This window comes from Eptatretus burgeri, chromosome 3 (assembly GCF_056783735.1).
Source record: "Eptatretus burgeri isolate ZD-2024b chromosome 3, Ebu_testis_v1, whole genome shotgun sequence".
In the NCBI taxonomy this organism is placed as follows: Eukaryota; Metazoa; Chordata; class Myxini; order Myxiniformes; family Myxinidae; genus Eptatretus; species Eptatretus burgeri.
Genome location: NC_140963.1, coordinates 100,188,474 through 100,203,473, shown reverse-complemented (window position 1 = coordinate 100,203,473; position 15,000 = coordinate 100,188,474). Strand labels below are relative to the sequence as shown.

The following is a 15,000-nucleotide window of genomic DNA, read 5'->3' as shown; positions in this document are numbered from 1 at the left end:
CCGTACTCCTAGCCAGCAGAACCCCAGAGCCAACCGAGGTGAGGCATGAGGCACAGCAAGGCCACGAGACACGATGAATCCAGGATCGAATCGGCCCAATAAAACAGCACGCTCCCAGCACAACAGCCTCCACCAAAACGGTTTTTCTTTACCGATCTTCTTCCTCCCACCCTTTTCCCCGAACAGAACCTTTTTATCCTCGAGTCCTCGTCACTTCCAATCGAGCCGTTTTATTGGCCCTCCGCCGTCGCCTTCCACCAATCGTGATCACGGGGCGGGGCCATCCGCAGCACTGTCCTGTGACGTCACGGCAAGCCTCCAGGGAATACTAACTGGGTTTACGCAGACACACTTACCCTATCCCGTCTCCTTGTCTAATTACGTGACATTTATCATTTCCCCCTTAAAGAAATGGACATTTACTAGACAACTTATCACCACTGAATTGCTACTTATTACATCGAGATCCTGGTAAACTCGAACAGCATGGCATACCTAATTAAACATCCTAATTACCCTTTGAATGCATACCCCCCCTCAGACGTAACAATATATATATATATATATATATATATATATATATATATATATATATATATATATATATATATATATATATATATATATATATATATATATATATATATATAGTTCCCCAGCAAAATTCTGAGCAGATGTTTTCCCAGCTAAATTTCCCCTGCAATCAAGTAACCTCTTTGATCGAAGGCCTTGACTGAAATCACCAGAGCACAAGTTTATAGTTTGGTCTGGATTTGAACCAAGACAAGACAGCTCAAAGGTGAGTAGTCCACCCGATGTGTGTGGATAATCCTGTTGGACAAAAAGAGAAATGAAGGCGGCTTACTTCAGCAATCTGTTCGATCCTTTGAAGCTTTTTGAATCAATTTAATTGAAACATTCAAAAGAGAATGGTTGCCCTAATTTACTATTTCTATATATAGTTGGCTGTAGGAGTGGCAACTTGTCCAGAGTTCATGCTCAGTCATGAGAATGGGTTTAGCAGAACTGATACATCGTATATTTCAGCAGAGCATAAGAGAGTATAGTCATGGATTATGAGCCATCCATCCATTGGGACCATACTTTGTACAGAGCATTGGTGCTGCCGAAGCAGTCTCCTGGGCATTTGGGCACAATCCTGGATTGGTCGCCACTCCGACACAGGATACTCAAATGACTCAATCATCCCAGCAACCTGGTACTCATTTTGCTGACCTCAGAACGATGACAGGCTCAGTCGACCCCACCTGGTGTTAATTCAGCAGCCACCGAGGCTCAAACTCAGGACCATAGGATCCCAAGCCAGCCACCGTAACATGGATTATGACAACCATTAAAATCGTCACCCGCCACAAAAAAGTTTTGATGAGGCTTCATTGTTAAGAGGGGTTCAGATTTAACTTGGTAACTGAAAAAAATTCATAAACAAGCAGATGTAATTCAACAAATTTATGTGCCCATTTAACCCCCCACCCCCTCCTGCCACCCCACTCCTTTATCAAATCAATGAAAACGACAGTGAAGACTTAATTGGGCAGGATACCAGCTTATAAACAAACTGTTGGAAGAGACAAGTAGGCATATTGCCCATATCACTCCAATGCTCCAACAAAGTAAAAGCTCATTTGACACTGTTTCCGATGCAGCCTCAGGGTGAGGCCAGTTGACTGTTTCTAATGACTCGATGATTTCATGCATGCTCAACTTTAATTGACCCGTTTATCATTCCCATCTAAACACATCGCTCATGATGCTGAGATCTCATGTTAGAATCCCTCAAACTGTATTGATTTGGCTATATCTACTCATTTCTTTAAGTTATTTCGCCATCCACTGATGTGTCTCAATGCTCTTGTCCTGTGTATGGTTTACATACATGCTTCCCCATATCATGGAAAAAATTTAAATAAAACCAAAACGTCTGACAATATCCATGATGTACTGGTAAGATGCCCTGTGTGATCAGTTACATCTCAAAACTAGAATGGCACTTGGAAGGGCACATACCTCTGCCAGGCTGAACAGTTTATATTTTGTATCCCACTGATAGGCCGGATCTACATCCAGACCTTTATACCAAAATCTAATTGGCTTGTTCTCATCACCCACCCAATTTATCCACCAAGTATTTTTTTCATAACCGTTCCACAGTGTTTTAAAATACTGTATTGTGTTATGTAATGTTTTTGGCCATATATTTGAATTGTGAAGAATCACTTAATAAGTTATTGTATCCAGATCCTCACGAAAATCTAGTCGATTCATCATTGTCACACACCCAATCTGTCCACCAAGTTTCGACTGAATCCTTCCGCAACCTTTTGAAATATCATGCAAGATATCGTTTTTGGCCGTATCCATCAATGGTGAAGAAAATCACTTAAATAACAAGATACCTCATGCAGTGTTCAGGTATATACTTAAATTTTTATTAAATTATTACACTTAAGATCGTTTAAAAGTAATCCAGAAGTTTAGCACGACTGAAGTACTTATATTCGTCTTTTTGTGATGCACCACCCTTATGCGCTGCAACATGACGATGTTGAGTCACAGTTTAGGAGATGGAAACGTTATTGATCCCCATAGAACTCAGCATTAATCGGCATCTTACGTAGCCATTTCAGCAGCCTCTTCTTCACCCTCTAACATGTCATGCCCACTTCCGAGGGTCTGTGTTTGACAGCTGCAATTACATGCACCACTCCGTATAACATGTCTAAGTATTGCAAAATAAGGTTCTTGGAAGTATAATGAAGGCAATTTGTTTTCTGCAGTGTTAAAGTCGACAATTCAAATTATATAAAGGTTTAAAGAGGATTAAAGGCCTATAAATAAATTAATTCCAGGTTTTACCACTGTTTTACCAAGTGTCAGATTACATCTCCCTATCAAACACATTACATTACTTCTTCGTGCCTGTTGTTTGTGTCCTTTATAACGTCCTTAAAAACAGTAAGTTTCCTGTTTGGAATGATTTTCAATTTTGTTTGACTGCCAGGCAGGCAGACAGAGTAAAAATACTATCTCACTCCTCTCGATGCATGTGTGATCAGGACAAATTCAGAGCCAAATTACTGTAAAAGGGCAAACCTGTCTTCTCATTTATGGTCCGATTTGTGTTCAAAATACAGCGTTCAATTTAAATAAGCTATTAGATCATAAACTGCCGATCATAAACTGAAAACACGGACAGACAGATGGATGGACGGACACAAACCAATTGCTTAACCCTGCTTTTTGCTTGGCTTGTGTGGGGTAATAAGGCTGAATAGTTTACTTTTTGTGTCCCACTGATAGGCCGGATCTGCATGCAGACCTTAATCGAAATCTAAACAGCTTGATCATCACCTACCCAACTCAAACACCAAGTTTTGTCATAACTCCTCCACAACTTTTTAAAATATCATGCTCTATAGAATATTGTTTTTGGCACTATCTCTCAATGCTGAAGATTCACTTTAAAGCTAAAATTTTTTTTTATTGTATCCGGATCTGGATCTGCATCTGGATTTTCACCAAAATCGAACCAATTTGTCCTTGTCATACACCCAACATGTCCACCAAGTTTCACTTGAATCCATATACAACTTTTTGAGATATTCTGCTAACAGCAAAACAGAGACAGGGGTGTAACGGGTTGAGGTGTAACAACCTCTGTCCACCTTCGGTGGCGGAGGTAAATATGCTCGTAATTCAGCCGGCTGAACACCTCTCTTAAAAGACCACTGTTTTCTGGCTACTGGCACGACACCAGAATATAAATTTTTATTCTCCTCATCTTTCGCTGGGCAACAATAGCAGATCTTCGTAATTGAGGAACTCACTTGGTACAACCCAACTGTCATGTCTCACAATGCAGTTTGTCAAACTGAAAAACATAAAATTTTTGGAAATGTATATGCATTTAATTAATTTATTCAAATGCAGCATGTGGCTGCTTCGCTGCATCATTCTTCTGGAGCATGGCCATATGCAGGCACAAAGTAATAAATGTAAGCTTCATATATTTGATGAAGCGAATTATGAAAGCTTTATCTACACAATAAGAGAGCCGTTTGTCTGTGTGTGTTGCAATTTTTCTCAGAGTTGGCTGAATGGATCTTCATCAAACTTTCAGAGGTTCATAAGTGAGTGCCAGGGAGTTGTGATTTTGGCAATGTTTTTTTGAAATTTATTTTTTAAAAGTTAGATTTTTTGGGAGGATTAAAAAAAAAAAAAATCTTTTTTTTAAAGTGCTGAAGCCTTTTTGATTAATGACAGTTATATTCAAGTTCACATATGTATAAATACATACAAAACAATTACCAGACATATAAATACAAAAACCTCTTCCAGTAGTGGTCAAAGTTGGTGGTCCTTCTTGTTCTTGTTCTTGTTCTTCTTCTTCTTGTTCTTCTTCTTCTTGTTCTTCTTCTTCTTGTTCTTCTTCTTCTTGTTATTCTTCTTCTTCTTTTTCTTCTCCTTGTTGTTCTTCTTCTTCTTGTTCTGCTTTCTTCTTCTTGTTGTTGTTCTTCTTCTTGTTGTTCTCCTTCTTATTATTGTTCTTGTTGTTGTTCTTCTTGTTGTTGTTGTTCTTCTTGTTGTTGTTCTTCTTCTTATTGTTCTTGTTGTTGTTCTTCGTCTTGTTGTTGTTCTTCTTCTTCTTGTTCTTCCTGTTCTTCTTCTTCTTCTTCTTCTTGTTCTTCTATATATATATATATATATATATATATATATATATATATATATATATATATATATATATATATATATATATATATATATATATATATATATATATATATATATACACATGTGAAACTCACCAGGGTAGATCATGATGGGGGAGAAAGGAGGGGTGTAGTGGGACTTTGTAAACACCCTGTAAGGTACAGTACAGTTGTCTATTTGTTAAGTTGATTTTACGAACTCTTGGTTTCGGGTCTCATGGTCATGGTCATTTGACGGTTGCAATTCCATGGGGTTTCCGCAAATCTCACAGGATTGTGAGTTGGACAGGTGACTGTGACGGGCCATTTTAAAATCTCTCTATCGTGCCTAAGCTTTTCGAGCTATGTTAAATGATCCTGAACACCATATCTTAGTGGGCGTAGAAAAGTGTTTTAGGCCCCCACAAAAATAATTGACAGAGTAATGTCTGATACCCCTGCTAGTATTTTATAAAGTGGATTGTGCTTGCATTCTGCAAACAGCTAAATGAATGAAGTAAATCAAGAATGACTGATCAGATTGAGCTCTTTATTTAACAGTTTGCAGGTATCATCATCTTTAACTATTGTTTACATTCAAATTGGTTGCTAGGCAATGCAAGAGGTGGAGTTTATGATTCTATTTCAAAGACAAAGGTTAAGTGGTGAATCTGGAAATTATATACTGAAGTGGAAAATAAGCAGTAATTTTCACATCATTGTAGCTGCTCTCATGTTGAAAGTTTTTTTTTTGGTATACATGGTCGAGGCTGATGGAAGAGCTAGAGCAGAATGGAGTGAAATAAAATTGAAAGGGGAAACACCAACAGCAGAATTTAAGTGAGAGTAAGATAAAAGGGAGGGGGAGAAGAACACTTGGAGTGAACAAGTTGCATTCAAGCTGTAACACAGCAAGGAGAGGATGGGGAGTGCTTGGGAATGTGGTCATTTAAGATAGAATATATCATGAGTATGGATATGGGATCACTTTAGGTTGTGGTGAACAACTGTCTTTAAGACCTGGATTGAATAATGGGAGTAAACAGACTAGGGAAGTTGGTTCTACAGGTAAAAGAAAGTAGGAACAAATGAGTGGAGGTGAGCAGTGAGCCTGGATTTTGGGAGTTGAACAAGAAGGGGGTTACTGTCAAACTGTGTGCATCCTGTAGAAACCTGGGAGGGACAGAGTCAAGAGAGGGTTGAGGGTGAAAGACCAAAAAAGAAGTGATATAATGCAGAGATACCACAAACCTGTTTGCAATGTGAAAGTAACAGCCCGAGACACTCGGCTTCATCGGCGAAGATCCTAATGATTTTGAGGGCCTTACTTTCCATGACATCAAGAAGGGCAAAGTGTGGTGCAGGGGTGGCAGGCCAAATGTGAGAGCAGTACTCCATCAATCTGCAAATGAAAACCTTAGAGGTTGTCAACAGTTCAGATTGGCCAAGGAAAGACCTTGCATGATGGAGGTTGCCCAGCTTTGGAGGCCATCTTGGAGATGTGGTCTGCCCAAGAAAGATCCTGGATGATGGTGGGGCCCAGACTTTTGAGTGACTTAATCTCTTCAAATGCTTTGTTTAGGAAGTAGACTGGAGGGTTTGCCAGGTGGTCCTTTCGGAGAGACAGGGTGACTGTGGGATGTTTTTGGATTGAAAGACTTATTCCACATGTTGGACCAGCTCCTGATTCTATCAAGCACTGCAGAGAGGGTAGAGGCTGCTGCCTGCCAGGCTGCAGGATGAAAGATGATATGGCAGAGGGTGGAATCATCTGCAAAGAGATAAGCAGGATTCTCCAGGGAATCAGAAAGATCATTGATTAAAAACGAGGAACAAGCCTGAGCCAAGACACTGCCATGGGGGCACTCAAGCCTTGACAGGGAGAGGAGGTGAGAAGATCTCGTTAAGAGCTACATGCTGACTATGGGAGTGAAGGAAATCTGTGATCGACAGGAGGAGGTGGCCTTGGATGCCATAAGCATTGAGTTTGGAGATTAAGGTAGGGTGCCAGACTGCATCAAATGCTTGAGATATGTCTAAAGAGACTGTCCTGATCTCATGTATGAGATTGAGGGTTTCCATCCATTCTTGGGAAAGTAGAAGCGGCATGTCCAGGGTAGAATTACCAGGTCTGAAATGGAACCGATGACCTTTGTACCAGGGTGAGAGGATGGGAATGATAATTGCAGATGAGATACTATAAATCTGTACGTTACGGAAAGCAAGCTTGTGTGGAAGGATTCCCAGGCAGAATAAATATTAGCAAAGGTGGAAATGAAGTACCGGGCTTGACTTGAGAGTAGGAGTCTAAATATCTTGACCAGTCTTGAGCAGTCTTGACATCTTGACATGATTTTACCCAGTCTTGACATCCTCACATGATTAAAGGTAGCTTACAGTTCCTTCCAGTCAGCTTGAGATAACTAGCAGACTCTCTGACATTAAATAGCCAGAGAGATGTTAATTCTCATAAGCACATAATCAGATGAACATATTGGAGCAGAAGAGGAACAGGAGACATTCATAGGAAAATGAATCATTACCAAGTCCAAAAGGGTGGCTGTGTTCACTGGGAGAAATCTGGGTTGGAAAGTGCAATGATGAGGTGAGGCCCATGGAGTCACAGAAGTCCTTTGCTGCAATGCCATGTTTGGTTGAAGAGGTACTAACACCCAGGCAATTGGCATGGTGACAGTTGAAATCACTGCATAGGAGGAATAGATCGTTGGGACAGGTGGTTAAAAGTTGGTCCATTTTGTCAGAGGGAAATGTAAATAGAGTCCTCCCTGTTAGGAGGCCTTTTCAGCACAAAGACAAATAAGAGGTGGTTGCAGAGTGGAAAGGGCTGCTAAAGGCACTCCTGGGGTTTGGGAGGGGGAAAGGATTGGACACAGACAGTGGGAAATGGAGTTCCAGACATAAACCGCAATTCCGCCACTGGAACGGGGTTCAGGCCATTCAAACCAGAAAAGATAACGTCAGGTTTACCAGTGGCAGCTTGGATTGAGAGATCTGTCAAATTGGAGTGAAGACCTCAGATGTTGGTGGTCCCTCGAGTTAGGGATTTGGGAGAAGCCATTCTTGGCAGGGGGTGGGAAAGAGTGAAGGACTTGGGGGAGCATGGATAGGGGGAGGCAGGAGGATGTGGAATGTGATGTGGGGTGAAAGAGGGGGATGGGTATGGGGTGATGGGACACAGAATTGGAGGATGCCGAACAGAGATGTGGTGGGGAAGCCTGGGACGGGTATAGGAGAACCTGGGTGTGAAGATGATGTGGGAGAGTGCACTGATGTGAGGGAGTTTGTCACTGTAGTCCCACATACAGTACAACGAGGGTTGGATAGTAGGATTCCAAGGGCAGAGAGACGAAGACAGATTAGGATTTGGATGGCAATGATGATTAAAGGTGCGAAGAAAGACAGCATTATATGAACAAGATGGTGGATGAGGCACAAGTTTGTGAGTGATCCAGGGATGGAGAGAATGGGAGAATGGAAACCGGAATGGGAAAATACGTGAACAACAGAGTCAATTCGAATTATCCTTACTATAATCTCTGGCCTTGATTTTGCAGATGATGCAGTCATCTTTGCGGAGACTCGGGATATCATTTTGGGGGCCCTCGGTGCTGAATGAGGAGTTGGAACTGCTGAGATTACGGGTTTACTGGGTCGAAACTAAGATCCCAGCTATCAATGACATATTGGATACTGCTATCTTGTCTGTACCTGTTTGTGATCAGGATGTTGAGGTCAGGGAGAGATTCACTTACCTCAGCAGTGATTTTCATGTTTCCGCTGGCTGTGAGCCAGAGGTCAATAGATGTCTGGGTCAGGCTTAGTGAATCATGGGGTGTGGAGCTGCCGGTTCCTATGAAGGAGGATGAAAGTCTTGAGTGTTCAGGTCATTGGTGCTTCCATTCTTGCTCGAGGGATGTGAGACCTGGACTCTGACCAGGGATCTGAGACAGAGACTTCATTCCTTTGGTGCCAGGTCTCTTTGGAGAATTCTTGGTTAGCGCTGGTCAGATTTTGTGTCCAACGAGCGGTTGCTGAGAGAGACTCAAATGAGGTTTGTGACCTGCATAGTCCGTGAGCATCAGCTGCGGCTATATGGACAAGTGGCTCATTTTCCTGATGCTGATCCTGCTCACCAGATTCTCTCAGTGAGGGAAACTCGTGAGTAGAGGAGACCAATGGGCAACCATGTGCCTTGTGGTTGCAGCAGGTTGATAAACCTCTCAAGGAGATGGGGATGGGGCAGGCATCTTCCTGGGGGATGGCCAGACAGAGGCCTCTGAAGTTCAGGTGGAAAGTGGACGTTGAAACTTGCTGCTTTGACGCATACTCCCATACCTGACCTGACCTGACCTTACTATAATTCATGGACTGCTATTGGTGTTTTTGTTTTTGGGTTTGTTTGTTGGGCTACTCCTACAGTTCTGGCCCAAATACATCCAGACTTGCTACATAGGATCAGCATGACCCTAATTAGTGTTACGGGAGTTTTATCTTTGCCGATGGTCTTGGTGTGGGCTGGGGAGGAGGGGGGGGAGTGAGGAGAGGGGCACAAATTCTCTCATTGAATGTGGATTGTGTGCACCCCCCTAGGTGGGAAAGGGTATTACAAGTCTCCACCATTTACCAGTGCAGTATTACTTTTACAACGTTTTCCAGTGCAGTGAGGTGTTTTGAATTATATGCAGTCAGGATGTTTTTCCTTCATGCTCTTAACCCAGGTTATTTATTTTTGCTATCCAGAGCTGTCTGCTGCCTATACACCGCCAAAATACAGATATGCATCAGAAGAACGTGCATGATTGGAACAAGATAGCCCGTAGGGAAGGTACTCTGCTCGTCCTGTTAATTTTGCGTCTTTCCTTTTTGATATGTCGATTAAATTACATTAGTAACGATTTCCATAATTGTGAACTCCAAAGGTGTCTTTTGTGAAGAGGAAGTGAGTTCAAACCAGTACCCTGGCTAATTTTCAAATTCCAGTTTTAACCTCCATGGAACACTGCATCAGGAGCATTGCTGTGCTCCCAGCAATGATGCAAAAGCAACAGCCACTTGAAGCACATTAAAGGGATGAATTACTTAGATCAGGAAGCTATATTGGGAGGGAAGGGCAGAAGAAAGGTATGAAGAGTGGCAGGCACCTTGCCTCGCCCGACTCTTCCCATACTTCCCATCCATTTTCCTCCAAATTTCTATTTTCCCCTCATATCCCTAATTCGATAAGTTAACAGTTATTGATGATGATTCAAACGAACATGATTATGATGACAGGCTTATTGTATGTATCATCGAGTAGTGTCTGTGTCACTAACTTGTGTACACTTTCAGAGATTCTGGCAATTCGGCGACACATTGGTGTTGGATTTGATGGGATTGGCATCAAATTTGCAGCTGCATCTTGAAGAGTTCATGAAAACAGGAACGCAAGAATTAAGGGCAGATAAAACTATCATTAGTGCAATCATAAAGAGTGTGAGAATTTGGGAAGGCAGCCTGATTATAACCTCTATTACTTGCCTCATCTGCCAGGTGAAAGCAATCCAATTTGGAGAAGGTTCATTGGCACAGCTCTACCAGCTGTTACAGCATGTTAAACAGTGTGCCTGCTGGCTACGCAGCTCTACACTTACGTTCATAAATTATCATTTTCATCCATCGTCACAATTATCATATTCCTCAATGTCATAACTCATTATTTGCTGGATCGACATTTCATTCTCATGCTGAGTTGGCATGCTGGGAGGAGCTGGTCTTTATTATTATCTTTTTTTGAATGGAAATCGCCAGAAACAAGGCATAAAGCTTCTCCAAGTAAGGGGCGAAGGGAAGGTTAGATTAAGAAAACATCCAAGACACAGGAAGTAGCAGAAGTCATGTGAAATGCGATGGAACCTCAAAGATGCAGGAAGTAGGAATAGATATTCCTCTTAAAGCTGGGTAGATCGTAGGATAATGGGAAGCACATTCCAGGTAGTGAATTCCAAAGCGAGACAGCACAAAGGATATAACTATCTGCAAAGCCTTCCGTTCTACAATTTGGATCAGCTATAGTCCATGAGTGTACAGAGATGGCAAACAGTGTCTTGCATCCAAACACACTTGCAGGAGGAACCAAGTTAGAAAGTCCAGTCGAACATTTGCCATGAAAATATCTGTAGAACAGACTAAGAGTGGCAACTGACCTACGGTGAGAGAGTGGTTGAAGAGTTGAACCCATCTCCGCACCAACCATGTTCATTATGTGTTTCTGGAGCCCATCAAGTAAAGATGAGTGGCAGGCTGGTGCTCCAGCCCAAATTTGACAACAGTATTATTTTGTATGCAGCCTGTGGATGCTGGTTGCGTCATTGCTGCGATTGCAGCTGTGCCGCTGATGCAGTGTCCCCTGTTTCCACATCATTACAATAAATATTACAATGTGACCAAAAAACATTAGTCTTCTAACATTAAAAACATAATTATGATAAAAATGAACATCGTAAACATCCAAATGCTTTATATCTATCTATAATTCCAGCAATCTCTGTGTGTCTATCTGTCTGCGACCGCTGTTTCTCGACAACCACTGGTCCGATCTAATTGAAACTTGCCATGTATATTGCTGGGGACCCGAGTATGTGCCTTTTCAAGGTTTGATATTAATCGGACAAGTGGTTCCCAAGTTATGGCCATTCATTTACCAACCAATGACAGGACATGGTGCTATAACATCACAATTGACGTCACAATTCTTCTTATTTTTACATATATATTTTTTTCACGTACGGCTACGCACGTACGGGCCTTTAAATGCTTGTGTGTGTGTGTGTGTGTGTGTGTGTGTGTGTGTGTGTGTGTGTGTGTGTGTGTGTGTGTGTGTGTGTGTGTGTGTGTGTGTGTGTGTGTGTGTGTGTGTGTGTGTGTGTGTGTGTGTGTGTGTGTGTGTGTGTGTGTGTGTGTGTGGCTACGCACGTACTAGTACGTTTAAAGCTTGTAATATTTTCTGATCGTTTTTGTGATGTTTTTAAAATCCTATAAAATGATGTTTTCGCAACATTTGAAAAAGGTTGTCGCCAAATGTTGTGAAAATATTTTATGTTAGCTGGGTAACTGATTATTTGCCACAGGCCACAGCAAGCATCAAAGGCCAGTTGCCATTGGAATATGCACTGCATAGCGAAGGCATTCTTGAGCTGCACCAAGCTCATCATATCGTATGTTCCACTCTTTCATCTAGAGCTCTTTAGTTGAGGTTAGCTTCCACCCTGGGCTGGTGCTCCTGCTTCTTACCTTGAGGCCTTGCACACTTTTGGGATCTCAAGGCAGGCGAGAGATTCCCGACAATTGTCATTTTCCTCTCGGCAGAAAGTTGGTGTGCTCTATGTTTACATAGCTTACAATCTAGCCTTGTCCTCCTGCCATCTCCTACATCTGCTCTACCAAAGCCACCCCAGGGCACACACATTCCTCTAGAAACTCCTAACTGCTCACCCACCCAAAGTACAGACTGGTTGTCCACTTGCATTCATTTTTCTCCTTACTCACCCAATTGTGGAATAATCTCCTGATGTCAGTTGTCTCATCGTCCTCACTTGTCTTTCAAATGTGCTGCCCATCAATACTTATGTGCTCATCCATATTTATCCATGATCTCTTCTTGCCACACTTGCTCATTCTTTCTCATTTCATTGCTCGATGGGCCATTGTTAACCGTTTTTGTGTTATTCCTCCTCGCCTCGTTGTGAGAGTTCCCCCCGCTACACCCAACCATACCTGTTGGTAGTTTGTGAACCTACTGCCCTTGTCGTTCAGCTCGTTCATAAGCTGAGACCCTTGTATAAAATAGTGAGCATTTCATTCTAAGGCTGACATTGTATTTGATTCTGAGGGTGACATTACACTTTCACCAATATTTGGTGTGATGGACCCATTCACCTGGAGGCGAGCAGGATAGTCAAAGGTGTGTGTACTTCCCTGCGAGATATCTAGCATGGGTCAGATGTCGACCCAGCTATTAAATGTAATCCTGATGTTTTGCATGCAGGGCGATTCATCAACATGTATGCTGTCCCTCGGATGGACGTTAAAACGAATGCCTCATCTGTTAGCTTTAGTGAGTGGGAGTTAAAGATCCTATCGTGCCCTTCGCAAAGAGGAGGGTAGGTATCATCGGCATTCTGTCGAAATTACAACACTCTCAGTTGAGTGTCCTGCAACGGAGTGACGACCGATGCAAGATTGTAACCCCCTACCCAATGAAACGGTGTCGGCAGCCAATCAACTGTGCCTATCGGCCCAAGGAGGATAAAAAGAGACCCATCAAACTTGAAACCTGTTAAAAACATTATCATAAGAGGTATTTTTACCTCCGCCACCGAAGATGAAGGAGGTGATGTTTTCACCCCTTTCTGTCTGTTTGTCTGTGTGCAGGATATCTCAAAATCTTGTAGATGGATCTGGATGAAGTTTTGTGGACAGGTTGGGTTTGTGACAAGGACAAATTGATTAGATTTTGGTGAAGATCCGGATCCGGATCTGACTACTAGAATTTTTAAGTGATTATTCACCATTGAGAGATAGGACTCTGAAACGATATGTCGCACGATATCTCAAAAAGTTGTAGACGGATTCAGACGAAACGTGGTGGACATGTTGGTGTGTGACAAGGAAGAATTGATTCAATTTTGGTGAAGCTCCGGATCCGGATCCGGCTCCGAGAATTATTTAATTTCAAAGTGATTCTTCACCATTGAGAGATCTGGCCAAAAACGATATATAGCATGGTATTTCAAAAATGTATTGGGCCCGATATGTTCTCATGGATCAGGCATTACGGGCGGAGGTATGTGCTCTTCCAGTGCCCTTCTAGTTTGATTAAATTTTACGATTGAATGGTATTGTTTTGTGCTTCAAGAAACTACAAGAAAGCCTCCACACAAAGAGGCTTTTTGGTCCATCAAGGACATGCCACATCAGCATATAATATATATTTCCCATTTTGTGGAAATTGCATTCACTTGATGTCCATATTTCATTGACTTTATATGTCCCCCTTTTCACTTTTATCTTCTGAAGTAATAGGATTTGGCCATTACCTTTCATAAATTCTTATCTTTATTACAAAAATTCCCATTCTCTGACCGTTGCATTGAAACTTTACTGACTTGTCCATTTTATTATCCCAAAATGAGTTTATATCACTGTGATGTGATGAAAACTTATAATTATGATTGTAGGAGGCCAAAGATTTTCAGTTTTTTTTTTAGACCCCAAGGAATACCAAACCAAGCCTATTTGCTGTCACATCACCAACACGTCAGTGGCTTCTCTTGTCTTTTTTTTACCGCTAATTCTCCAGTCGAGCTCCATTTTCTCTCTCAACCCCCGACACTCTCCAGATTCTCTGAGACACACATTCTTCTACTGACCCCTTCTTTGTTAAATTTCCAAAATCCAGGCTTACCAATCACCACCACTCTTTTGTTCCACTTTTCTCCTGTTTGTGGAACTGCCTTCCTGAGACGATTGAATTACACTATTCCCAATGGGGGATCCAAGCAAGCAGTGCACCACCAAATCATGGAATCTTCCATTCCATTTTCTACCACCATTAAACCAATCTAACTCAAACCTCTTACTTGCAGGTTGTTGGGTTTTATACCCTTCCCTTCTCTCATCTTTTCCTGATCGTCTTTTCCCTTTCTAGTTGTGCTCAACTGTCACCTCACTTGCAGTACTTTGGCATACACAACAGCTTTGAATCATCTATTATCTTACTCTTCCATTGACATAGATGTTTCGATCAATTTTTTTCGAGACAGACAGAAGAACATGTTTGTTTGTTCATTTATTATGATGTGGAGACACTCAAAGCATACAAGTGAGTCTTTCCTAGAAATGCAATATTTAATGAAAAAGAAAATGTGCCTTTTTAAACCACTGTATGCCAGCTCTTTTTCCAGTTTTTACTGTTGGTCGGTCGTATGCGACACCCTTTGTCCTTTAATGGCCCTCAATGTGTACATGCTGCATTAATTTCCAGGAGCAATTCGATAACTTTCGGGATACCTGTCTCGAGTGAAGTCATATACTTGCTTATCAGATTTACCCAACATCCAGTCACGCTGTTGCAGAACCTTAATTGTTCAATCGATGTCTGAAGTCGTAACCTTCAAGTGACCTGGAAGTGCATGTGTTGCTTCGTGCAGTGCTCTTGTCCCATTGTATTGTATGCTGTCTGGATCAATGTAATCCTCCAGTCTAGCTCCATCCCTTTCAAGAAAAATCA

General features: G+C 41.8%; 1 protein-coding gene across 10 annotated transcripts in view; it reads left to right on the top strand.

Moving 5' to 3' along the window:
- Positions 1–15,000, top strand: part of LOC147030532 (inactive dipeptidyl peptidase 10-like) — a 780,352-nt gene that overhangs the window by 314,843 nt on the left and 450,509 nt on the right. For 2 of the 10 annotated variants that reach the window (XM_085874671.1, XM_085874673.1), the window contains exon 3: positions 9,474–9,558. The exons of the other annotated variants lie outside the window; for them this stretch is intronic. In XM_085874671.1, the coding sequence (XP_085730797.1) occupies positions 9,474–9,558 (85 nt within the window). The remainder of the gene's footprint in view (positions 1–9,473; positions 9,559–15,000) is intronic. 10 annotated transcript variants of the gene reach the window in all.